Genomic DNA, 24,145 nt, shown 5'->3' with positions numbered 1-24,145 from the left:
ATGCCTCTGCTTCTTCCATGCTGAGGGCTATTTTTCTCCTAGGGCTTACATGGACTCCCTGTAAGCCTCTCAACCAACTTGCCAAGGTCATCCCCTCTACATTACTGCTTGTCCAACTTTTCTCCCTGAGGTCCCCCCAGGGTCCTACATGCTTTGAACTCTTCAGGGGGTAGCCAGGAATATTAAGTGGGAAGGTATATCCCGTGGAACCTTATGAGTTGTCAATACCAGAGTGACAAACTCTTACCTCTTACCCTGAAGACAATTTGTGCATTCAGTAAAGATTTATTAGTAAGTATAATGTCCTAGGCACTTTTTCTGAGTACTGGGGATACAGCAGTGAGTAAGAATGCTAAGTTAGCAAGACCAGCCATTAAATCAAGATGGGGCATGAGCTGGGATGAGCATGTGGAGCCAAGCCTAGGGATTAACAAACAAGACCACGCCTTCTGGTCTTCTGCTCTTTCTCTGGATGGAAGGGTCTAGGAAGCAGAGGACCTCAGTCCTTATCCTGCTTCTATAGCTAATTTTCCAAATGCCCTTCAACCAGCTACCTATGTGCCCAAGCTTGTTTCTTCATGTGCAAAATGTGAGAAAAACAGTAAGAGTAGCCTTGTGCACTTTATTACTACTGCTATGGTGTTATCAGCATAATTCAGAGCCAGGGTTTCATGTTACAGGTGGGCACTGAGTGGTGCAATGGACAAATTCCATAAATTGTGACATGTCATGGGAACCATTATAGAATAAGTCCTATTTGAAATGAGCCATCAGTGATCATTATTTAAAACTATGTGAGTGTTTTCATAAAAATGAATATCACCTCCTAATTTGTTTGACTTCTAGTACGAAGGGCAGCTATGGTTGGTGTTGGACCAAAGAGGGTGAAATCTACTGGAATTTTACAGGTGGGTTCAGTTCAATTGACCCAAAGTCCTGAACAAATGAGGGATTGGAAACCCAGGTGAGGCAAGGAAATTTTAGTATATTTAGAAGTAGGAAAATATGCAGGATCTATACCAAGATAAAATCTGGTCTTTCTTTGAAGAAGACTGCAGTACTATCAGCTATCAGACTCAGCCCCCTCGGCCCTCCGATGAAGCACTTGGCCAGGTACTGGAGCCTATGAGAGCAGGGGGGACAAGAAGCCTGTGAGAGCAGTAGGGATACAGAGGATAGACAGGTACATGCATAGAAGAGTGATGGAAGAAGGTGATGGCTAATTCAAGCTCGATGCCTTCTCTCTTTCCTCTTCCTGCTTCCTCCTCTGAGAGAGAGATAGAGACAGCACTTGCAGGCACAATGTGTTGAGCGGGATTCTGAGGCTGCATCTGTGTCTACCATGACTGGGGCTGGAGTTGAGGAGGTAAGTCTTGACTCTCAGGCCACCTCTTTGCTGGTACTGGCCTAGGTGCTCTCCAGGGCTCCCTTGGCCCTGGAGCCCTGTGGTCTCACACTCTCCTTTCTCTAGCCCTTCTCCAACCCTGTCCATCAACTGACCCTACTGCCTCTTGATCTTTGTGGCTCCATGGGCAGAGCACTAGGGCACATGCTCCCCTGAAGCCACAAATTAATGAAGTCACAGTTGCCCTGTGGGACCCCATCCCATGAAACTAGCCCTTAGACTGCTCTTAGATAAAAATTCATCAACCTCACTTACTTAAATTCTGAGATTTTAATCTTCATCTCTCCTTGGTCACCAAATTTTCTCCCAGTGGGGCAGAGGTTTCTGAATCAAATGCTGGAGGAGACCCCAAAAGTGTCCATGAAACTTGGCCCTCCTGGAAAGCCTAGGAGGACTTTCTATAGGATGGCTCTCACCCAGCATGTGGTACCTTAAACTCTCCTATCAATCCTTCAAAACTTTGTTTCAGTTCCTTAAATACATGGTTTCTTCCAAAAAGCTGAGAACCTCACAACCTTCTCAGAAATGAAGCCACAGAAGCCATGAGGTAGATGCACTCCAAAATGGCCTGTGACTTTTAATTGACTTACTTATTTTTAAGGCTCTTCATCACTAGTTTCTTTGATTTGTAACTCCTGTGTACTCAAATATACTTCCAACATGGCCCTGTTTTTCAGAAGGTGATGTAGACACAGGTCCATGTTGGCTGGCTGTGAAGTGGGGTTCTATAAGAAAACACTAGCACCCCAGAAATATTGGTAAATGTTCTAAATATTGGTGGCATTCCTTGGAAGAATTCAGAGGGTAGAGGTGATTTCAGACAATTTTATTTGCCCACTTTGATGTCTGCCCTCTATGTGACCCTTTTCAATTCCTTATCTTGTTCTGATAGCAAAGAAAATTTATAGCAATCCAGAAATCTCTTTGGCAGGACTAAATATAATTTCTCACAAAAGAATGGAGGCGGGTAATGGACTGTTTGATGATAAAACCAAACTCAGAGCTTTCTGATCAGCTGAGCTGGAATCAGCCCTGAAACATCCAGGGCAGGGACAACCTCGATATCACTCTTACAAGTGTGTGGGGACCCAGGCTGGGGCATTTGAAGGGAAATGGCAGGAATATTAGGGGCAATCCTATTGTTTCCCAAACTCTGATGCTTCTTCTTTTTCTGAGTTGGGAGAAGCTGAGACTCAGAAGGACAGTCACTCTGGAAATTGTGCTAACAAAGCCACTGGGTGAGGAATAGAAGTGACACCAGGAGGAGACCATGAAGCAGCAGGGAGGGTCCTTAGGAAGCCACTCAGAGGAGGAGAGCCAGGAGGGCTCTGGGAGGTGAGGGCCAAGCTGAATCTGGAATGAAAACTCACCTGGCCTGCCTATTCCTCTTGTCTGCAGCCCTCCCTCAGAATAATTTAGTCTTGGTTACCTTCTCTTTAAGTTCACCTTTTCCTCCCTTGGATCGGTTTCTAGCCCCTCAGACTCTTGAGATCCTTCCTCCTAATCCTCCTTCTCTCTGGATGTCCTCCCAGCCTGCTCACCATGGCTCAGCCATGTGGTAGGTATTTAGGTCCCTTCTTGACCATAGGCTGCAGGTGGACAGTCTTCAGGGGGCTCCAGTTCAACACCCTGGGCTCTGCATGGACACCAGCCATCATGTACTTGGTGCCCGAGGCACAGAGCTGGCCTTCCTCTGAACTGCAGTCCTGTCTTGCTTCCTGCTCTTGGCAACCTGCCTGGACCCAGTCTCTCTAAGCCTGGGCACCTCTTGCTTTTCTCAGAGCACCTGCCTTTGGTGCCACATCTTTAGTTCTTGAGCTGGGCCTTGCAGTTCACCATTGGCTTTCACAGGGATCACACCCTGTCCCCCAGCATGTGTTGCCAGCTTCTTTACCCCATGCAGTAGATGACCTTCCAGTCCGGCAGTTGGTCTGAAGAGTAGGCATGCCTACTAAACTAAGAACTGACAGAGGTTGGAAGTAGCATCTTGGTTTGATTGCATATTGATGGGGAGTGCTTGAAGCCCTAACAGGGTGACAGAGAAGAGAGAAAGTATGGGGGCTTTGGAGTAGGGACTTTGCTCTGGGCTGTTCCAAATATCCAAGACCACTTCCTACTGCTATCTGCCCTTCCCTCTCCACTCAAGTGGGCCTGCCAAGTCTCTGGGCAACTCACATAGTAACTGAAGTCCTGCTCCCCATTGTCACATGATTTTCCCACACCTTAGCCCTTGCCTGCCTTATTGCAGCCCTCCTGGTCGGGGCCTGCCATTCACACAAAGCAGGCAGCCTCACCCAGTGATTGGGCCTCTCCACCCCACAGTGGATGTGAGTCTCTTTACTCCCTGGCTCTCCTCTCACCCTCCCTATCCCATTTTCTCTAGCTGACATCATTCCACTCAGCTCACAGATTTTTCTCCTTTAATCACGTTGGTCAAAACAAATGACCCATCTCCACTGACTTCACCCGCTTTTGAAATTTTGAACTCTGAGTCAACATTTGCTTCCTTGTTCCATACCCCAAAACACCGCCTCTCTGCCCACACACTGGACTTCCCTTGTTAACCCTTTAACTCTGTGCCCACTCCTTCCAAGAGGACTTCCCACATTAAATGTGGGGATGCACAGAGAAAATAATCCCAGGTGCCTGCCAGACAGGATATGTAGAGTCAGTTATGAGACAGTCTGTGAACTTAAATTCAAGATGACCTTGTAGTCCCTCTGGGCAGGTAGAGGTCTTATTCTTCTGGTTTGGTGGTTTTCAAGTCCAAGGGCTTTCAGGGGGCATAGTCCCTACTTCAAACAGAGTAGCTCTTCATTTGTCTGGTTTGGATACCTGGCTTCTATAAAAGCTATCATTTCAAGAGAGCGTTCTGAGTGAGGCCCAGTAAGTTGAAAACCACTGGTCCAGAGGGCTGGCTCACGTTTGGCTTCCTCCATGTGTTCTAGTTCAATGCCTTGGGCCCACATCTAAAATAGTCCCATCTCTGTGGAAGCCCATCAGATATCTGAAGACTATCATAGGTCTCTGCTCCCTTTTTTCTCTCCATCTCAGGCCTTCTGCCCAAGCCAGATGTCTACCTGGACTCTTCCGGCTGCTGCCCAGGCCCTGGCTGGATGGGCTCATGTCATTCTGCTAGGGAGGTCTGAGCCCTAGCGGGTGCACACAGGCTGAGCCCTCGACTCTGCCAGATGCCACATGCCTATTCAGGAACCGTGACCAGGCCCTTCTCCTTCTTGGGCCTGTTCCCATCAGTATAAGGAGAGATTTGCTCTAGATACCCTTAAGGTGCTTCCAGCTTTAAACGTTTTGAGGCCAATGAGGTTCCTGATGGGAGGTTCTCCTGTTCTCCCATCTCTCAAGCTGGTGAGTTACTCTGCTTCAGTGTTCTCCAAGGGAGACCCTGTTAAGCTGGGTACAAGGAGAGCTACACTATGGGCATCCAATGGGGACCGACCCTCTGTTTTCTTTACAAATTCCATCCAGAAATTGGCTACAAAAGCCAATGACTTTTTCCCTCCAAAGTTCTTTTTTGTTTCTCATCCAGACCAAGGGTTCACTGCTCTATACTGCCTGGCTCCTGGCCTTAAGGTCTCTCCTCGTCCGTGGGTCTTTGGGGCGAGGTTCTAGAAATCGGCCAGGCACCCCACTTCCTGGCATCCCCAGAGTGCCTGCCCACCCCCATGGCCGACCCCGCTGGGGCAGGGGAGCACCACATCTCGGCTTGTGCAAAAGTTGCAGGAAGATTTAGGGAAGAGAGTGACGGTGGACTGGGCCGAGGGCCGGAGAGGGGGCTGGACCCCAAAGCAGGGGATAGTGGCCGGCCCTGAGGACCCCCCTCCCTCCCCCCGCGAGAGCTGCACGGCCCGGGACCTCCCTGTCGTACCTGAGAGGAGGGCCTGGCCCGTGAACTGCCCGTACACGGAGGCAGCATGGGGAAAGGCATTGAAGGGCGGGACCGAGGCACCGGCTGGGACCCCGGCGCCGCCGACTTGCTGCAGATCCAAAAAGGCGGAGCTAGATAAAGAGGAAGGGGTGGAGCTAGAACTGGACACCTCGGGGGTTTCCTGCTTTATGGCGAAGGGTGAATGAGGATCTGCCGGAGGGAGGGAGACAACAAGGAGAGAGGGGTGTGAGATGATGGGGTGGGCACATGCACGAACCCAGCCATGAGATGTGGGGGGGTGCGGGCGGGGCGCTGGGGCAGGCGGCTCCTCTCTGCGCTGGGGGCGGCGGGAGGGTGCGCGTGTGCCTCGGGAGAGTGAGCGGGAGCGAGCAGCTCCGCCTCCCTGCTGTGCCTCGGCGACCGGCGGGGGCCGGTGCGCCCCCTCCCCCCCGCGGCGGTGGGCGGGGGAGCGAGGAGGCCGGAGCAGGGCCTGGGCTGCAGGCAGGACCTGGGGATCCACCTGGAGGCCCCGGGGCGGCACAGCCCACCTCTCCGCAGGCCCCGGGCCCTAGCCCCCCTCAGGGCCGGCCACACTCCGCCTTCCAGCCTTTCGGTGCAGCCGGGGCGCATGGCCCAGGACATTCCAGGCATCGTACCTGCCACCACGGGGTAGGTCTGGTGAGTCGAGAGGTTGCGCCCCAGGGGTGTATTGGAAGGGGTCAGGGTGGCCTTGCCGTCGTCCAGGGCGGCGCTGTTGAGCAGGGGCAGCGGGTAGAGGCCCTGCGGAACAAAGACATGTCAGCGCACCCAGGCCCCTGGCAGTAGGCCTCGCGTGGCCGCGGAGACCCAGTCTCCCGAAACGCTCGCCCTTCCTCGCTGTGCCCTTCCGTGCGCTCTCTCTCAACTCCACTTAGCCTCTTTAATAGGTTCTTAAGATTCTTATTCTCCGACTCCACTCACAGCCCTACTGTTCCTAATCCCTGGCTCATAGCTCCCCCTCCTGCAGCCCTAGAATTCAGAGTCCCCTGGTGGCCTGTGGGCTTGGCTGGACTGCGCTCTCCTTCCCCCTTGTCTCCTTGTAGGTCTGGACCTACAGAGAATGGGATGCAGGGCTGGAGCAGTCCGCCTGTGGCCTGGTTCAGAGGTCTTCGCTGGATCCGCTAGGTTATTCCTCTTTAGATAGGAAACACAGCCTCAGGGAGACCAAGAAACTTGTCACCTATCCATAGGGGGCAGAGCCAGGACGGAAACCTAGGGGGTCTGGCTCACAAGTCCATACTCCCAAATGGTGCACTAAACTGGATGACATCATGACCGTATCCATTTGCAAAAAGTACACATTAGAGCTTTGCTGATGTTATCCTGTCCACTGACCCCAAGGGCCCTGTGACGCGGGCAAGTAGGCAAGCAATATTGTGTCTGTTTTATATGTAGAGAGCCTGAAGCCCGGAGAGTCAAGTGTCCCAGCTAAGTATGAAACAGATACTAAACTGAGGGCGTTGGATCCTGCCCCAGGTGCTCTTTCCTTCAGTAAAGTGGCAGGCATGACACCCCACCAGAACAGGTGGCTGTCTTCTTTCTCTCCTCTATATCCAGTAAATATAAATTCACAGGTTCACCTGGAAGATGATACTTTGTTTTTGTTTTTGTTTTTGTTTTAAACTTTATCAAGTACCTGTGGGGTTTTCTTTCTCCCTAGTGCAGTGATGGGTAAGTGTGCACTACCCCTCACCTGACTCACGTGACTCCTTCCCTTAGGACAAGACAGCACACACAAGCACACACCTGTCCCCTATACATGGGTCACACACGTCACAGACACACTCCGTGAAGCCATGTGCAATGGTAAAATCAAGGAATGCTCTGGTTACATAACAGCTCCACTAATAGCAGTCTCTTCCAACGATTTCCACGGAGCTGGGTTCTCCAAGGGGCTGGCACTTTCTGGTTGTATACCGGGCACTTTTGGAAGCTGCAGGCAATTCTAGAGGCCACCAGAGCACCATTATTGTTTAGCCGCAATTACTGACTAAATGGTGCTCTGGTTCCACGCTTTCAGAGGGGGCCTGCTTTGAGGCAGGGTGGAGTTGCTTAGAGCCCAGCTTAATGAAATTGAACAAAATACCTAATTTCTGGAGAGTGTAAGAAAAGTTTAAAATGCCTTATGGGTGTGTTGATTTAATAACAAATAACAAATTCCTACTCAAAATCCTACAGCTTTCCCAAATCCAGACAATTCAGTGGGGAAAAAAAAAATCCCCAATTTCCCCCGAAACCCCCAGTCATCCCAGTCATGACTGGATTTATTTCTGGGGTTGAATTTGAACTGGAGTGCAGAGTGGCTTTGGTACTTGGGCCAATTTCAGCCCTCCATCTACAGTGACCAGCCAAGTAGCTGTGGTCGCTGTGGCCTCTTTGAGCTGTGACTTTCTCACCTCTATGGCAGAGAATGGAATTTGTGTCCCTAGGCTGATGTAAGAGTTAAATGAGATTTCGTATATCTACATTAAACGCTTTGCAGGGAATGCCCAATACATTGCTCTAATGGGAGTTAGTATTTCCAAATTCTGGGGATCCCTGGGTGGCTCAGCGGTTTGGCGCCTGCCTTTGGCCCAGGGCGCGATCCTGGAGTCCCGGCATGGAGCCTGCTTCTCCCTCTGCCTGTGTCTCTGCCTCTCTCTCTCTCTCTCTCTCTCTCTGTCTATCATAAATAAATGAATAAATCTTTAAAAAAAAAAAAAAAGTATTTCCAAATTCTGTGAAGAGTCGTAAGCTACAAAATTCTTGGTCTCTGTCATAATATGCACATTCTGCTGATCTGCTTCTTGTTGCACTTGTAGAATACAGGACAAAGAGCTGCTCCTAACTGTCCTGGTAGTGAAATAGCAACCAGAAGTGAGGCCACATGGTGTTTCTGTTGAATACTTTCTCCCTTATTGATCTTACAGGAAAAATAGCTGTGCCTTCCCTGCCTCCTGAGGTCGGGTATGAGGACCTGTGCTTCTCTTTCTCTTTCTCTCTCTCTCTCTCTCTCTCTCTCTCTCTCTCTCTCTCTCGGATCCCCAGGCCTGAGGGCCTTCCTATGTCTAGGTGAGGGCGCACAGAGTATCCTTCGACAGCACAGTCCGAGTCACCAAGGGCAGGGAAGGCAGGAGCTTGGACACAAGGAGCCCTTGGCACAGGCTGCATGCTCTCTGCCCCTCACTACCTGGCCAGGTGAATGGATGAGCGAGTAGAAGATGGGCTGAGGGAGGGAATGAATCATGGATGGATACTGCTGATTGGTTTCCTTATCCATAGGATGAGCTATTCCATGGTTTGGAGCTGTTCCATGGTTTTCAAACTCTTTCTCCAGCTGACAGAAGCAGCGAGTCTAACGGAGTGCGCAAGCAGACCAGTCTGAATGAAACCAGGTCGGCAGACCTGAGCTCCACAACCATTTGCTCCCCCCAGGCTCTGTCTACCCTTCTCGGACTTGGGTTATCGGCGCACAAATGGAAAGACTAGACTCCATGGTCCCTGAGGTCCCTGTGGCTCTAAGACTCCCCAATACCGTGATTCCCCACGTGCATGTGCCAGCTTGGGGCTGGTCTCAGGGTCTTCCTGTAATCAAGCAGGGCCCTTTGGGAGCTCAGCAGTGGAGCTAGGAAATGGCTCTGTGAGCCAGAGGGTGCCAGGGTGTCAGCAGCAGGGTTTCTGTGGGACGGCTGCTCCTGGTGCAAGGGCTGGGCTGTGTAGCTCCTTGCCACAGAGCAGGCTTCCCGTGAGCCCCCCGGCTTCTGCTCCACTTCCCTCAGAAAGCCATGTGCCGACTCCCGGTTGAACACCCAGGCCCTCTCCCCAGGTCTGCTGACGGCCAGCTTTCTCTGCACCCCCTCGTGGTTGCCACAGCCCAGGCTGATAAAATCGCTGACGCAGATTGCCTGCCCAGCTGCGGTGCTGGCATAGGCCCAGCAGCCCAGACGGTCACTGGCAATGGTTCAGCTGGTTATTGGCATCGTCCACATTGTCCTGCTCAGACTTTAAAGGCGTAAGGCTTGCCTCACTCCTGGACCAAATGACAGCATGAGTGAAGTGGGGTGAGCACACCCACCCTAAGGGAATTCCTTAGCTGGTTGATCCAGGGGGTAGGGGTTGGGGGTTGGGGGTTGGGGGTTGGGGTGGAAGCCGTTGCTACTGTGGAGAAATACAAATGGATGGATGGTCCTGGAAGTTCTGTCAGAGTCGTGGAGTCTTTGTTGGGCTCGGGGAGACCAAGGACATCTCTGCTAGCTGTTTCCAGAAGCTGACCTACTGTAAACCATTTCACCTGTCATGATCCCTGGAAATAAAAGTTCCCCTGTAACTTGCAATTTATTGTTCTGGATTTCTAGCTCACTCACCAAGACACCTTTACTGAGTATCTGTTCTAAGAGGGGCACAATGTTAGGTGCCATAGATTAAAAAAAAAAAAGAAAGAAAGAAAGAAAGAAGAAAGAAAGAAAGAAAGAAAGAAAGAAAGAAAGAAAGAAAGAAAAAGAAAGAAAGAAGCTTCGAAATGCTGCCCTTTCTTGTGAAACCCATGGTCTACACCTCTGTCCACTGGACAATTCAGTACATAGGAGAAGTTGCTGGAGTGACCTGTTGGATGGGCAGAAGCACAGACAAGACAGAGATGAAGCATTGGCTGAGGGGCAGGGCATGACTCATGGGTAAGTGATGCTTGAGCTGAGTCATAATGGCCAAGCAGTACTTTTCCAGGCAGAAAGGTAGAAGGAAAGGCACTCTGTAGCGGGCATGCAGTGTGTCAGTGCACAGAGGTGTGAACAAGAATGACATGCCTGGGAGCATGAGTAATGCAGTAATGCACTTGTAGGGTGTACAGGTGTGAGTGGCCAGAGGTAGGCTGGAGGTGCTGGTTGAGGTCATGGTGTGAGGCTTTGAGCTGCTGCTTTAGAGCTGTGGGACCTCCCCTTGTGGTCTGGGAGAGCCACTGAGGACAGAGGGAGGGTACCACCTGGTTGTGTTGCTCTTTCCAAAAGGGTGGAGCTCAGAGGCTAAGGGTGAGGGGAAGGCAGGAGGGCTGTGGGGAGAAGGAGAAGGATGCCAGCATCTGGTAAAGTCAAATCTGTGTTGGGCTTGGAGCTGCAGGAAGCATGTGACCCTAAGCCCATGGGCACTGGCCACTTTGGTGGCAAGACCGCAGGCTGACTAGGAGACCAGGAGTCTTTCAGAGACTGTGCTGTGTTGCAGTCCCTACCTGCTGCTGCTCGGCTGCTCACCTGGCTGCTTACCTGCTCGCCTTTGGTGTGGCTGGGGGAGGCATAGGCCTCTGGGTAGTGCTGCCGCTCGAATGGGCACTCGAGTGGCTCAAGGTGGTGTTGGCTGAAGGCGTCCGTGCGAAGGTGCTTGCGAGGCCCGCTGCTGCTGCTCTGGGAGTCGATGCTGAGCCGGCAGCTGTCCTGGTCACCTGGCATCCCCAGGCAGGGAGAGAGCTTTCAGGGGACCCATCTACCCATGCCCCAGGCCAGAGTGGAGAGGCAGACTCAGGCTGCAGAGGGACGGGGAGGACCTGGCTCCAGGCCGTGGGACTGTGGCCAGTTAGGGACAGGCCATGTGCTGTAGGCGGGAACCCGCCGGCACCTGCAAAGTCTGGGGCCACCAATCCCCTTGGAGCCTGAACCGACTGCCCTCCTGCACCCCCAACCTGCCCTCTTGTTCCCCAACACTCACTGTCATCCATCTTCCTCTTGCTGTCGCTGCCAGGCTGAGCAATCCCCAGGAGCCCGTTGATGGAGTAGGTGGATCCCAGGGAGTCTGACTGGGGTGACTCTGGGGGCGTGACAGCTGAACTGGGGACTGCAGTGGGATGAGAGGGAGAGGGTCAGTGCAGGGTGGGGTGTGATCCCCCCTCAGGGTCCCTGCTGCCACGACGGAGGAGTCAGGAGGCCCGCTGGCGGGAGGGGTGCTTGGAGACATGGCTGCCTAAGTGAGGCCACCCCTAAATACGTCAGGGCACCTTCCTTGGGACCCAGTGAGGCTCTGTCCCTGTGCAAGGGCTCAGTCCACACAGGTGGGTGTATCTCTGTGGGCCTGCATGTGACTATGTTTCTACAGATGGGTATGTGTGTGCAAGATTGAGTGTGCCCACGTGTCGGCACTCACTCAGCGTGTGTCCTGGGCTCAGGGACTTGGTGGCCACACAGCTGTCCATGGGGAGGTTGAACGGTTGCTGTACTTTGGTCCGGATGATTCTGTAAGAAGACAAAGAAGCTATTAGAGAGAAGAGGAGGAAGCTGGACTCACACTGGCCCAATCCTGTGCCTTTTTGGAGAGTGCACTTGGTTATCTTAGAGGCACCTCCAGCACAACTTGTCTATAGTTGGACTCCTGACCGGACCACACCTGGTCCTTCCCAGTGGTCCTGTTTCACAATCAGCTCCACTGGTCACTCAAGGCGGAACTGCAGGAGGGGCTTCACACCTGCCTCCCTCTCTCCTCTGTCAAACCCATCATGAGGTTCTGTGAGTTTGACATTGTAAGCCTCTCCAGCATTGATCCCTCTCGGCATGTCACTGTCAGTCACTTAGGGCAGGCCTCCAGGAGCTCTCTCCCACCAGGATCCCTCACTGGCCCACCCCTATCTGCTCTCAACCCTTTCTAATCTGTGCTCCTGATTATAGCCTGAGTAGACTTTTTGCAATGCCTCCTGCAGCCTCCTGCTTAAAGTCTGCCAACTTTCCTATGGGTCACAGGTAAGAATATGTGACATGGCCATCAGCCTCTATAGGGCAGTCTTTGCTGACATTTCCACTTCAGCTACCTCATGTCCCCCTGCCCCCAACCAACCTTCTATCTGCTGGCTTTCTTTCAGCTTCCTGTCTAGGATCTGTGAGCCACAGGGCCTTTGCATATGGTGTCTCAGAGCCCCTTTTTTTGGCTCCCCTTTTCACCTAGTTAACTTGTATTCATTGTTTCTTACTCCAGGACATCTTTTCATTCCTTCCTAAACCAAGCACCGGATGCTAGTTCACATACCTCAGGTTCCTCTCCTTGGGAGGACTGAGAGCTACATTTTAACAATTGTGTGGGGGGGCACTTGATTAGTACCTGATTAGGGTCTGTCTTCTCACTAAACTATAAGCTCCACAAGGACAAGGATTGTGGGTTCCCAGGGCCTAGCACATAATGAGTGAATTATGTATATATGAATATATGAATGAATGAGTGAGTAAATGATTGATTGAGGCTGTGAGTGAATAATTGAATAACCGAACAATTGAGTGAATGCTTGAATGAGGGCCAGGTTAGGGGTCGTGTGGCCCAGGAAAGGATCATTCCAGGATTCTTTTGTTGAATGAAAGAGGATATAGTGTGCGAGGTAGGAAACTACCAAAGTAGGGCCTGGGGTGGGGTGGGGTGGGGTGGGAATGTCACAGAGCAGTGGGAAGGTGTGGTACCTGCCCCGTGGCACCTGGGGTGCCTCCTGCTTAATTCTTCAGCAAGAGGTCCCTTCCTAGGCTCTGTTTCCACCCAAGCCAGGCCCTTCTTCCGGTCTCAGTCATGGTTCCCCCAAAGCCAGTTACCCTGTTCTCTCCCCTCCTCCTGCCCCAGCTGCTGTGTCCCTCTTACCTGTTGATAGAGCTGACACTGGGCACAGTGTCGTTGTCACAGACACCCTCAGCCAGGAGCCGGTCTCGGATCTCCCAGGCAAACATGGTAGGGTTCTGCCGTTTGTAGTCTCCAATCTTCTCCACCACTTTGGGGGTGGCCACCTTAGGCTTAGAGCCCCCTATCACTCCAGGCCGGATGCTTCCAGTCTCGTAGTACCTACTCCAATAGAGAACCCCAAAGAATTACCCAATAAGCAGGTGGGATCTTTGAGCAGGGACTTAGCCAGAGACTCCTGTTCCTCTCTGAGGCTTCGGGGGGGGGGGTGTAAAATGCACCCCCAGGGCTGGCTTTAAACACTTGATGTTCCTAGCACTGTCTGTTTCCCTTGCATGAGTAGGTTTATGCTGCTGCCAAACCAGAACCCTCTGCTAAAGACCTTACCCTGGACACCTAGCTTCTCTCTTTTTCCCTCCAGCCAGTCTCCTGTATCTGAGCTCCTGCAAGAGCCACCTACGAAGCACAAAAGATTTCCCTTCTTAGAAAGGAGGTTTTGATGCACAGGCTCTGTATATACATACAGGTTCATGGCGGCAGGTTTCTCTACCCAGCTTTCCTGCATTAAAGCTTGACTTACCATTCTTGGCTATCCTGGTTTTACCCCTCCCCAGGAAGCCAGCTTGGATCATTGGGCCCTCTGCCCTGTTTCACTGGTTCACCTTTGCTCCCTTACCTTCCTCCCCTCTGGCTGGCCACTAATTTTCTACCAGATTACATGATTCAGGTTGAAGCTGTTTCTCCTGGACTCTGGAATGGCAGCCTGGCCTGGATCCCTGGCCACATCCAGCCCCTTAGGCCATGCCCACTCTCCCAGGCTGTCCACTTTCCCTTTCCCCTGAGCCCTCAACTACCTCCTTTGGTAGATCCATGACTTATGGTAGGATGGCTTTCCCCTCTTTGTTATGGAAACTCTCTGGTCTCTTCTACCATAGAATGAAATCTGGTTCTTTAAAACTCTGCTTGTTAGTCACAGCCATCCCGGGCTCATCTCTGGGACATTACAGCCCATCTTGGGAACCTTGCTCCTGACCCGAGCCAGGGAGCACGCTTTCCCCTGGCAACCTCAGTCAGAAATCTGGGGTTCTCCACAGTTCAACCACAGTTCAGGTCCTTTTGCCTCTTTAAACCAGAACTCCTGTTGAATCTACCTGTGAGTTGGGTGAGGGAGACAGGTACATTTAAGCCAATGCAAAGCCCAAGTGCCACAGTACAGGGGCATTTGGGGAGTGGCTGTCCAGACTATGCTATGTCAGTCTAGAAGCAGGCTTTACTGCTCCTGGTCCCTCCTGAACCTTTGGGTCAGTGGTCCCCAACTCTGGCTACAGAAAATTAGAATCATTTGATGGAGCCTTAACACTATACAAACACTTAGGCCCATTCTCCTAAAGTTCTGCTTTAATGGATGTGGGCTAAGGCTTAGACACAATTTCTTTTTAAATTTTTATTTCTTTTATTTTTTTCAATTTCTTTTTTTTTTTTTTTAATTAAGTTTCCCTAGGTGACTCTTAATGTGCAGCCAAGGCTATGAACCATTGGTCTGGAGTTAATGTTCATAAATGTTACTTGGTCATCTCATAAGGATCACAGCACCCAGGCCTGGCTCCCTGAGTGGATGCTATGATTTATATGTAGGCCTGAACCAGGCCTTAAGGATCTGCATCTCATCAAGGAACCCTGGTGCTTCTGTTGCAGGTGGTCTGGGAGTTAACAGTTTGAGAAGCATACTCAGATATCCCTCATGCAGGGGGTTAGACCGCAGGAGCCACCTCTGATCATGTGTCCGCTCCCTAGCAGCTTCATTTCCTTTGGTCTCAACCCGGGTTGTTGGGGGTAATTTGGGGAAGATTCTCCTGTTTTAGGAGTAGAGAAGCCCATAAAAATGAGAGATGGGGCAAAAGAGAAAAGTGGGAGGGAGAAATGAAAGGAAGGAGAAATAGATAAAGAAAGAAGCAAGAGCAGGAAAACAAAAGAACAGGGGGCGGGGAGGCCCAAAAACACCTCCACACTCTGTTCAGATCCCAGTCCTTGGGCCAAAGCTTCACAATCAAGAATGGACCAAGTTCCCTGCGGGAAAAGGCATGGCCAAGAGCTGGGCTGCCCAACACAAGGCCTGCAGGGAAGGTGGCATGTGGTGAATTTCGTGCTTACCTGCCAAGGATCTTGCTGACACAGCCATGGCTGACTCGGAGCTGGCGGGAGATGTCACAGGGCCTCACGCCCTGGTGGGCCAGGTCCACGATGCGTTGACGTACCACTTCAGGCAGAGGTCTGCCGTTCACAAAGGCCCCTCCCAACTGGTTCAGCCCTCCATGGCCTGAGAAGACAGGAGGCCCAGGAACAGCTGTCAGGGCCAGGCAGGGCAGGTGGGTGGGAATTAGCCCATGAGTGTGGGTGCTGTGTGCGCGAGTGACCGGGTGCACGTGAGCTTTCCCCATCGTGCCCCCTGGTGCTCCCGATGCACCGTCTCCTATTTCCCATTGCAGAGGGAAGCTAGCTCCCATTGGGGAGGGTGGTGTATGATGCCAGAGGGGCAGATTGCCAGACTGCGGTCTCCTCTCAGACCCTCAGCCCTTCACTCTGAATAACCACTTCCTACCTTCTTTCCTGCTTCTGAAAAGTATATAAAGAATTAGAGATGCAGGGTCTTCCTACTCTGATGCTGAGCTGTGTGATGTTGGAGAAAGTACCCTGTCCTCTCTGGCTCTCCTTTCCTCATCTATAAAATGAGGGCAAAGTCTAAATCAGTGGTTTTTAAGTTGGTCTTTGTCTTTCTTCTTTTTAACACAGAGTCAGATTTTTATAAGCACAAGTGCATTGAGAAACATAAACGAGCAAAAGCAGAGCTTCTCGGGGTGAGCTGGGGCAGAGTGGGGCTAGGCCTTGTTTGTGGCCTAGAGGGATGCTGAGGGATCCTGAGATCCTGAGGGTTCCTGAGATCCTAAGGGATCTCCAAGTTTTCTCCTCTCTCTAACAGGCCAGAGCCCTAAAAGGGATGGCAGAGATATCCCTGGTACACGTTCCCAGGGGTTCCAGGGATATGACATGTTGGGCTGCAGGCAGTTGTGCAGAACATGGATGCACCGTGGATACATGTGCATGTTTCCTCAGCTGCCTTTCTGACTTGCCCTCTGCCCTCTGGCCCCAGCCTGTATTTCGTTCTGAACACATCTACCTAGCCAAACACATACATATTAAGCGCCTACCATGTGCCAGGTACTGTAGCAGGCCCTGCAGATACCCAGATGAATAAGGCAGATGTGATCTCTGTTCTTGCAGTTTTCAATGGCCAGTCACCAGACCACATGGCCACTGTTGGGCCCAGGGCTAAGCAGGGGGTTATGGGAACCACTGGAGGGGACCAAGCCCAGGCTTAGGGGACTCTAGAAGGGTTCCTGAAGAAGTCTAAGCTTTGACTGAAGATAAGTGAAGGAGAGAAGGGGGAAAACTCTTCCAGGCAGTGGGAACAGCACCTACAAAGGCTTAGAAGCAAGAAGGTGGGGATCCCTGGGTGGCGCAGCAGTTTAGCGCCTGCCTTTGGCCCAGGGCACGATCCTGGAGCCCCGGGATCGAATCCCACGTCGGGCTCCCGGTGCATGGAGCCTGCTTCTCCCTCTGCCTGTGTCTCTGCCTCTCTCTCTCTCTGTGACTATCATAAATAAATAAATTTAAAAAAAAATTAAAAAAAAAAAAAAAAGAAGCAAGAAGGTGCTTGTCTGTCAGATTTACCAACATTCTCAACTCTTGAAAATCCTGAGGCCCAGGCTGGGCTCATTCTAGGGCTGAGATCTCCCTTTTGCTGATGAAGAGACTGGGGTGTGGAGAGTGCTTTCTATGACTGCTGTGACTCAGCCTGTATGAGGAGCGGCCAGGCTCTAGCCAAGGGTGAAAGCTTTCAGCAGTGCTTCTTGGCTCAAGCCCTGTTCTCCAGCACCAGCCCTGGAAGCTTGTGCTGCAGATGCCATGATCTGAGCATGAAGGACCTCTCTCCATCCCAGGGCCTGATGTGGTGATCTGGCTGGGATGGTAGAACTCCAGGGGTGGGAGTCAGGGGGAGCACGCATGCGAGGAGGAAGAGCCAGTGCCAAGCCTTCTGTGTGAGCCCGTTAAGGACTATTTATGGCCAAGGGTGGGAAGTGCCTCTGCTGGGCACATAGTGCCCATTACCACCCACTGACTTAGCACATTCAGAACTGCCTTGCAATGTCTCCTCAGGGGCCCAAGCTGGCTTCAGCAGAACAGTCAATTTCTCTTAAAAGAAAAAGAGAGGCTATAAGTCTTTGGCCTGGGCACTAAGTCAGGAGGAACAAGCCTGCTGGCCAAATACCCCAGCAGGAGGGACACAGTGATCCATTTCCCTGATGGAGGCAATTGGGTGAGCTTGCACGCAACTTCCACTGTCCCACACTAGGCAGCTTGTCCCAGCAAGTGCTTTTCCACCAGACCTGGGAAGACATCCCAGATGGCCCACTCCTAAGCCCCTTCTGCTTGCTTCTCATGGCCACAGTCTGTCCTTGGAGAATGGCTTAGCCCTCACTCCATCCTTCTGGTCTTTTGGCTCTTTGGGTCCAAACACTGAACACAAGGGGGCGCCAGAGAGCCACCCGAAAGCAGACAAGACCTTGAGACAGTCCTGGTTTGTCCCCATTTTCCAGAACTTTAGGCTGCCACGTCATCCACCAAGGCTCAGGTGTTTGTGGTAGGACCTCTATATCTGGAAGCAAAGTTTCCTACAGGTGGAGTTCTTCACCTTTAGAAAGGTAGCAGTTTTGAAAAAACCAAGTGCCATTTTTGGGGTGACCTGAGTTGGGTATTGTGCCTTAAAAAAATCAACCTGTCTCTCTATTGAAGGAAGCTGTGTGGGCATTGTCCTAAATCTTCCTGAAGGGCTGATCAGGATCCTTAAAGACCCAAGCCCTCAGGAACCCTCCTGACATCTCATTCATTAGATCATCCAGCATCAGTGTGAAGGGAAAGGTGTACTCATATCTCTGGCCCTTAAACTATAAATTCTCTGGTGCTTTATTTTATTTTACTGGCTTCCGAATAACTTTATGTTGCTGTACAAAGAATATTGGCCAGATTCCTGCATTGACTCTCTGCCTGTTTTAATTTTATCATTTGAGAAAGTGTCCCCCCCTCCCCGACCTTTACTGTTCGCATCCACTGAATGGAACTTCTTATTCTGCTCCTGACCTACAAACTGCTATAAGAAGATGAGTAAATGAGGATGTGGGAGTGTTTGGTTTGCTGAAAGTTTTGATTTAGTGGAAAAAATTCTAATTTTAATATTTACATAGTTGAATTATGACCCCAAGCTTGGCCCGAGGATGGGAGCAGTGGTTCTCAAACTTGAGCATGCATCAGAATCACTTGGGAGGCTTGTTAAAACACAGGCTGATGAGCCCAATGCCCTGAGTTTCTGAATCAGCAGGTCTGGGATGGAACCAAGAATTTGCCTAAGAAGTTCCCAGATGGTGCTGATGCTGCTCGTCTGGGGCCACACATTGCAAACCACTGGTTTAGGCTGGGCGATGGCTGGTAAAGAAAATTAAGAGAGGAACTAAATACTCACACACCTCCCACCTCAGCCCTACCAGCTCCTAAAGAATAATAATTTGTACTGTTTGTATATCACAGTTTCATTTCTTTTTATCTCAATATTTATGTATGAAGTGCCTACCATGAATCAGATGCAAAACACTGAGGAAGCCATCTTGAGGGACAAGAACTGGCCCTCAAGGGAACTTAAAATCTTTGGGGGATGCAATCACAGACACTGGGAATCCCCACGCTAAGGGACAAGTTTCTTGGGAAAGATAAGTTCAGGGGCTGGGGGAGGCCACATAAGTGGTCAGATGGAGCTTGCAGGGAGAGATGACTAGGAGGTAACCAGGTGAAGAAGCTTCCACAGGGAAATAAATCTATGCACAATGTCTTGGTGCTCTCAAGACATTGGAGGACATCTACTGTGATGTAGGACAGGCAGGTAGCAGTGTCTGGCAAGAGCCTGTGGGCTGAACATGGAGATGGCCCCTATGGTTTGAGGTTTTGAGCTAAGTCTGTGTAATGGAAGGACTTTTGTCCCTTCCTGTGTCCGGTGTGGGGGAGTGGACTCCTTTGGGTGAGTCACCACCAAATGCCCAAAGGTGGGTGCAGCCTTCCTTCCTGCCCCGGGAAGGGCTGGGCCGCCCACTGTGCTGACCACCTTTCCTTGCAACTACAGACCGGGTGGGCTTTGAGGCCGGAAGCCAGGAATGAGTGGGAGCCCCTGGTTGGGCTGGGGGGCGGGGAAGGTGTGAACCAGGAAGAGGCTTGAAGCTTCCTAAGCAAAGGCTCTTTGCATGGTCTAGAGCATTGTGGGTGGGGAGGGGTGGGTGTGGAAGAGGAAGGCAAGCCTGCCTGGCTAGACACAAGCAGGTTGTGAGTGTGAAGGCCCTCAGACAAGGGGATGCCAACTTTCCCAGGGCCAGAAAGGACTAGTCTACAGTGAGGGGTCTGGAGCCCTGCAAAGCCCCAGCTGAAGCCTGCTGTCCAGAAATGTATACTATGGAGAAGTGACCATATAGGGAGGCCTTAGGGTTTCTTTTGGTCATTTCTTCACCCCTTAGAGAGCTCTGAGGAGCAGCAACAGTAGAAGGAAAAGAAAGAGGCTCATCGCGCAAAACTCTCGGTCACAGGTACCAATCCCAAGCCCTTGAGGCACATGGAGAATTTTCCTGGGCACCCATCGCTCTCTGTACAAGTCTTCATCGTGGCACTGATTACACTGATCAGTCTCTCTATCTGTTTAGATTCCTTTAGGGATTCTCCTCAAGGGCAAGGTCCCTGTCTTTGTCTACCTGGCAGGGTCACAAAAGGCTAATGAATCCTTCTGTAAATACATGCGACAGAGAAATGCCTTCCAAATGTGAGGGCTGTTGTGCGGCTATTGTGATGGTTATTGCGCAGACTCCCCACTGTGGGATCCCTAAGTGGCAGACTCAATACTTTCCTCTTTCTGTCTCATTTCTCAGGCCACTGCCCAGTCCTAGAGTGACTATGTGTGTGTTCTGGGAAGATTTCCACTTAACTACCTGGGGGCTTTTCTTTAGCTCCAAAGCATGTCAAGGTGGGAGTTTGAGCCTTGGCAGGACTATAAAGGGAGGGCCAGTGGCTGCCTTGAGATGCCCTTTCTATCACGCCTACTCCCCTTCCACAAAGGAATGGCTTTATCCATGGGAACCAGGCTCTGACATCCTTAGCCTAGTCGCTGCTCGCAGGCCTGTGATCTGCCACTACAACCTCCCAGCTGCTCCCCTTGGCCCAGTGCCCTTCTGGAAAAAAGGCCAGGGCTTCTGCCTCACACTACTAGAAGTTTCCAGGACCATGGACACCTAGGTGCCAACCTCTGGTTCCATTTTTCACCCCAAGTCTGCACACTGGATCATGCCAGCACCCATGGTTATGGGTTACCTAGGCACACAGGCCCTGCTCTAGCAAAAAGGGGCAGGCACACTGAGAGGCAGAATTCCACATCTGGCTTCAGCCCCGACCTAGGCGTGGCCTTCTTACCATGCCTTCCACTTCCCCTCCCAAGGCTAACTGACTGGAGCCAAGAGACAGCGGCCGGCTAAAGCTGTTGCTTATACTTCTCGTTCATGTCGCAATGACCCCTCACTTTCCACCTGGTCTGGAACACTACTCCATAAATTATCCTCATATTTCTTTTATGTTATTTACCTCTTCCTACTAGGTCTTTCCCCTGGACCTCTGAGCACAATGAAATTCAACTATGCTGCTTCCCTAGCCCCTCCCAAACTCCCCCCAGTATTCTCCCCTTGACTAAGAACTTTTTTCTTACTATTGTTTTCGACCAGATTTCTCAAGAAGCAGCCATACTTGCTGTTCCTATTTCTTTCATTTCCTTCCTTGCTGTTCATTGGTTACTTCCCCATGTGCCTCCAGCTAAGCGAGTGCCCAAACACTTGGCACTGGATAGACAGGGAGTGGTGCAGAAACCTCCTTGGAGAGGTTTCTGTGACAGCGCTGTCCCCTGGCTCCTCATACTTTCAGACCTGCTTTTGTTTCTCTTTCCTGGGGTTTTCTTCCTGCATTTGTTCTATTATATGTATACATTTTTTAAGGCTTTTCTTAAATGCCAGGACTGCACCCACCCTACACAGTCATCCTTGTTGATCACACTCTCATTGTTTGACCTATTACCTATGCATGGATGGCACCGTGAGCATCCCAGGATCCCCAGTCTAGAGCTTCTCCCCTACTTTTATACTTAGTTTCCTATTGGAAATCTGTTGGGTGATAAGGAGGCTTCTCTCTGGTGTTGTCTTGATTGAGAATGACACCAGCCACCAAGAAAGCAGAGAGCCTGCCCCACACTTCACCTCATCCCACCTTCCACCATACTGCCCTGCAGCCTCGTAGGCTCTCTGCGTGACCTCAGAGCTAGCATGTTGTTCTCCTTTGGGCTTTTGCATATGCGGTTCCCACTGCCTGAACTCTTGTCTTTCTTCCCTTCTTATCTAGCTAACTCCTATGCATCCTGTATAGTTTAGAACAAAGTTACTTCGTCCAGATGGCTTTACTTTATCCTACAGAGAAGGTTAGGGCCTATGTTTAGACATTCTCAACCAACAGCCTTTACCTTCCCTGCATGGCCTTCACTCGAATTTTAATTTTACATTAATTTGCATGATTATATACAAGAGTAGTGACTGTCTTTTCTCACTAGATTGAAAGCTTCATGGGGGCACGACCATGTCTGTTTTGTTCATTATCAAATTGTATTAGGTATTCAATTAATATATGCCACATGAACCAACTAATGGCCTTTAGCTTCTTCCATTCTCCCCATATGGAGGGCTCACCAAATCATGACATTTTTGTCTTCTAAATATTTACCTAAGCAGTACCTTCTTAGCCATCCCCAGCATTCATACGTCCATGTATTCCTATACCCATTCAATGTATATTTGCTGAGCACCTACCATATGGCAAGCACTTTACTGGAATTGATCATATAGAATTGATGCCTGACTTTATGGAGCTTCCAATATAGAAATAGGTAGATATTTACAAAGCAAACATACAAATAGTGTATAATTATTGTTTGGGTGATGCTAAGGACACAGTAGGGTACAGTATTAAAGAATAATTGGGGGGGAGAGGGTGAGAGATAGAATTAGTTCCAGGTGCCCCAAGAAAATCTCCCCAAGTGATGTATCATCTAGAACAAAGGTGAGTAGGGGTTAACCAGTCACCTGGACTCACTGGTCCCTGCACTCAACATGCACACATGACTTTTGCTGGGGAGCACCACATCTAAAACCTGAGTCTGCGTGCATCCCTCCCGTACTGAAGAAGCCTGCTGGGTATAGCACCATCTCCTGCATGGTGAGGTCTGAGTTACTAAACCTGGAAGGACAAGGTCCACATGGTCTGAGCCTAGCTTACCTCTCCAGCCTCGATCCCTACCTGTCTGAGCCCTATTTCCGATGACCCAGCCAACATGGAATTGTTGGCTGCTCTTTCACAGCATTGGAATCCTCCCCTGTGTCCTTGTCTGTGCTGTTTTCCATGCCTGGAGGGGCTTTTCTTAACTGGCTCCCGATTGATCTGCCTACCTTGAGTCACTTCAGGAAGCTTCCTCCTACAGCAAGTCTTCCCTGCCTTTCTTCCCTGCTGTCTCTGGTCTTTTCTTTTAAACATACTGGGGCACAGTCTCTAGCACTACACATCACTAAGAATGTGTCTATTTATGCTGGCTGTGTCCTGCTGCATAGACTGTGTGCCCCTTGAGGGATGACTTTTTTTTTTAAATCCCTAAAGCCCTAATATCTAGTATAATGCTTGGTGCACCATAGGCACTCAATAAATGCTGGTTAATTATTGGAAGAAAAGAAGGAAGGAACAAAGGAAAGAGAGGGGAAGAAGGAAGGAAGGAAGGAGGGAGGGAGGGAGGGAGGGATAGAGGGAGAGAGGGAGGAAGGAAAGTCAAGAGGCCTAAAACAAGCTTAGTGAAGCCTGCACAATCTTCGCACTAAGCAGAACTGTGTCTTCCAAAGTCACATTCTCTCAGACATGAGCTATTTTAGAAGGAGGCCCAGCTACCACAATCCAGGAAAAGAGAAATTTGCCCTCCTGCAGGAGCCATGGGATGAATGCCAGGGGCCTTCCTTTACATTCAGGCTTTGGTGTCGTTGTGAAATGAGTGAGCACTTGTCATGGTTTACTTATGGCCTGTTTGATTCTGCAGGAGCCCTCTGGGAGAGCAGAGCCACTGTCACCAAGGCAGGTCTGCAGATTCCTGGGTGAGAGGGCTATTCCTTCCTTCTAACCTTAGCCCCAGAGGATCTGCAGAGAAAGACGAGGGGTGACTCATGCAGATCGACCCCCACAGGGTTTATGGCTCCAGTGGGAGACTTCAGTGTGTATTGAGGGAAAAAGCCATAAAGAGATAGCTTGAACTAGGGATAAGCATGGTGTTGTGTCAAAAGCTACCCCTCCAGGATCCCTGGGTGGCTCAGTGGTTGGGCGTCTGCCTTTGGCTCAGGGGGTGATCCTGGATTCCCGGGATCGAGTCCCACATCGGGCTTCTTGCATGGAGCCTGCTTCTCCTCCCTCTGCCTCTCTTTCTGTGTCTCTCATGAATAAATAAATAAAATCTTTTAAAAAAAAAAGCTACCCCTCCTGGGACTTGGACACCCCAGAGTCAGAGGCTCCCTTGAGGAGAAGTGTCTGACTCGGAGCTGTTGGGCAGGGCTGCCCTTTTGTGTCTAACAGGATCCAGCTGGTCAAAAAGAAACTGGTTTCCCAGGTCTCACTGCCAAGAAGCTCCGCATTGTGCTCTGTGTTCAAGGCCAAGGGCATGACCAAGCCAATCCTGGAATCCTGTTTCCTCAGACCTCCTCTGACATTAAGTAGCATGTCAGTCAGAGTCCAGTCAGAAATCAGAAGCCTGTTCTAGGTACTTCAGCAAGGCACTTCAATACAGGAAATTACTTCTCTGGGTGCTGGAGGATTTTAAGAGCACCAAGAGGCCATGAGGTACCCCTGAGGGGGAAGCAAAGGGAAGAGGTCTGCTCCTGTCTGATCATTGTCTTGCTCTGGTAAGGTTCTGGAATGCCCTAAGGGGCAGGAAATAATCCCAGCTCTGTCTTCCCCACTCCTGGAGCCCCCGTCTAGATAGTTATTGATTCCTGGGCTTG

General features: G+C 50.8%; 1 protein-coding gene and 1 long non-coding RNA gene across 10 annotated transcripts in view; one reads left to right on the top strand and one right to left on the bottom strand.

The window, feature by feature from the left end:
• PAX8 (paired box 8) overlaps positions 1–24,145 on the bottom strand; it is a 57,071-nt gene that overhangs the window by 10,446 nt on the left and 22,480 nt on the right. For 2 of the 9 annotated variants that reach the window (XM_072767127.1, XM_025994378.2), the window contains exons 3-9: positions 15,090–15,255; positions 12,903–13,103; positions 11,436–11,524; positions 11,004–11,129; positions 10,565–10,740; positions 5,948–6,071; positions 5,292–5,501 (exon numbers count right to left, since the gene is read on the bottom strand). In XM_072767127.1, the coding sequence (XP_072623228.1) occupies positions 5,292–5,501; positions 5,948–6,071; positions 10,565–10,740; positions 11,004–11,129; positions 11,436–11,524; positions 12,903–13,103; positions 15,090–15,255 (1,092 nt within the window). The remainder of the gene's footprint in view (positions 1–5,291; positions 5,502–5,947; positions 6,072–10,564; positions 10,741–11,003; positions 11,130–11,435; positions 11,525–12,902; positions 13,104–15,089; positions 15,256–24,145) is intronic. The other 7 variants (XM_072767128.1, XM_072767130.1, XM_072767129.1 and 4 more) reach the window with 5 other exon arrangements.
• LOC140599997 (uncharacterized) lies at positions 5,498–9,643 on the top strand. The gene is made up of 2 exons (XR_012003136.1): positions 5,498–5,960; positions 6,374–9,643. It is a non-coding gene; the product is annotated as an uncharacterized lncRNA (long non-coding RNA).

This window comes from Vulpes vulpes, chromosome 8 (assembly GCF_048418805.1).
Source record: "Vulpes vulpes isolate BD-2025 chromosome 8, VulVul3, whole genome shotgun sequence".
Classification (NCBI taxonomy): domain Eukaryota; kingdom Metazoa; phylum Chordata; class Mammalia; order Carnivora; family Canidae; genus Vulpes; species Vulpes vulpes.
Note: the sequence above shows the minus strand (reverse complement) of the source record. Positions and strands in the feature narration are given on the sequence as shown.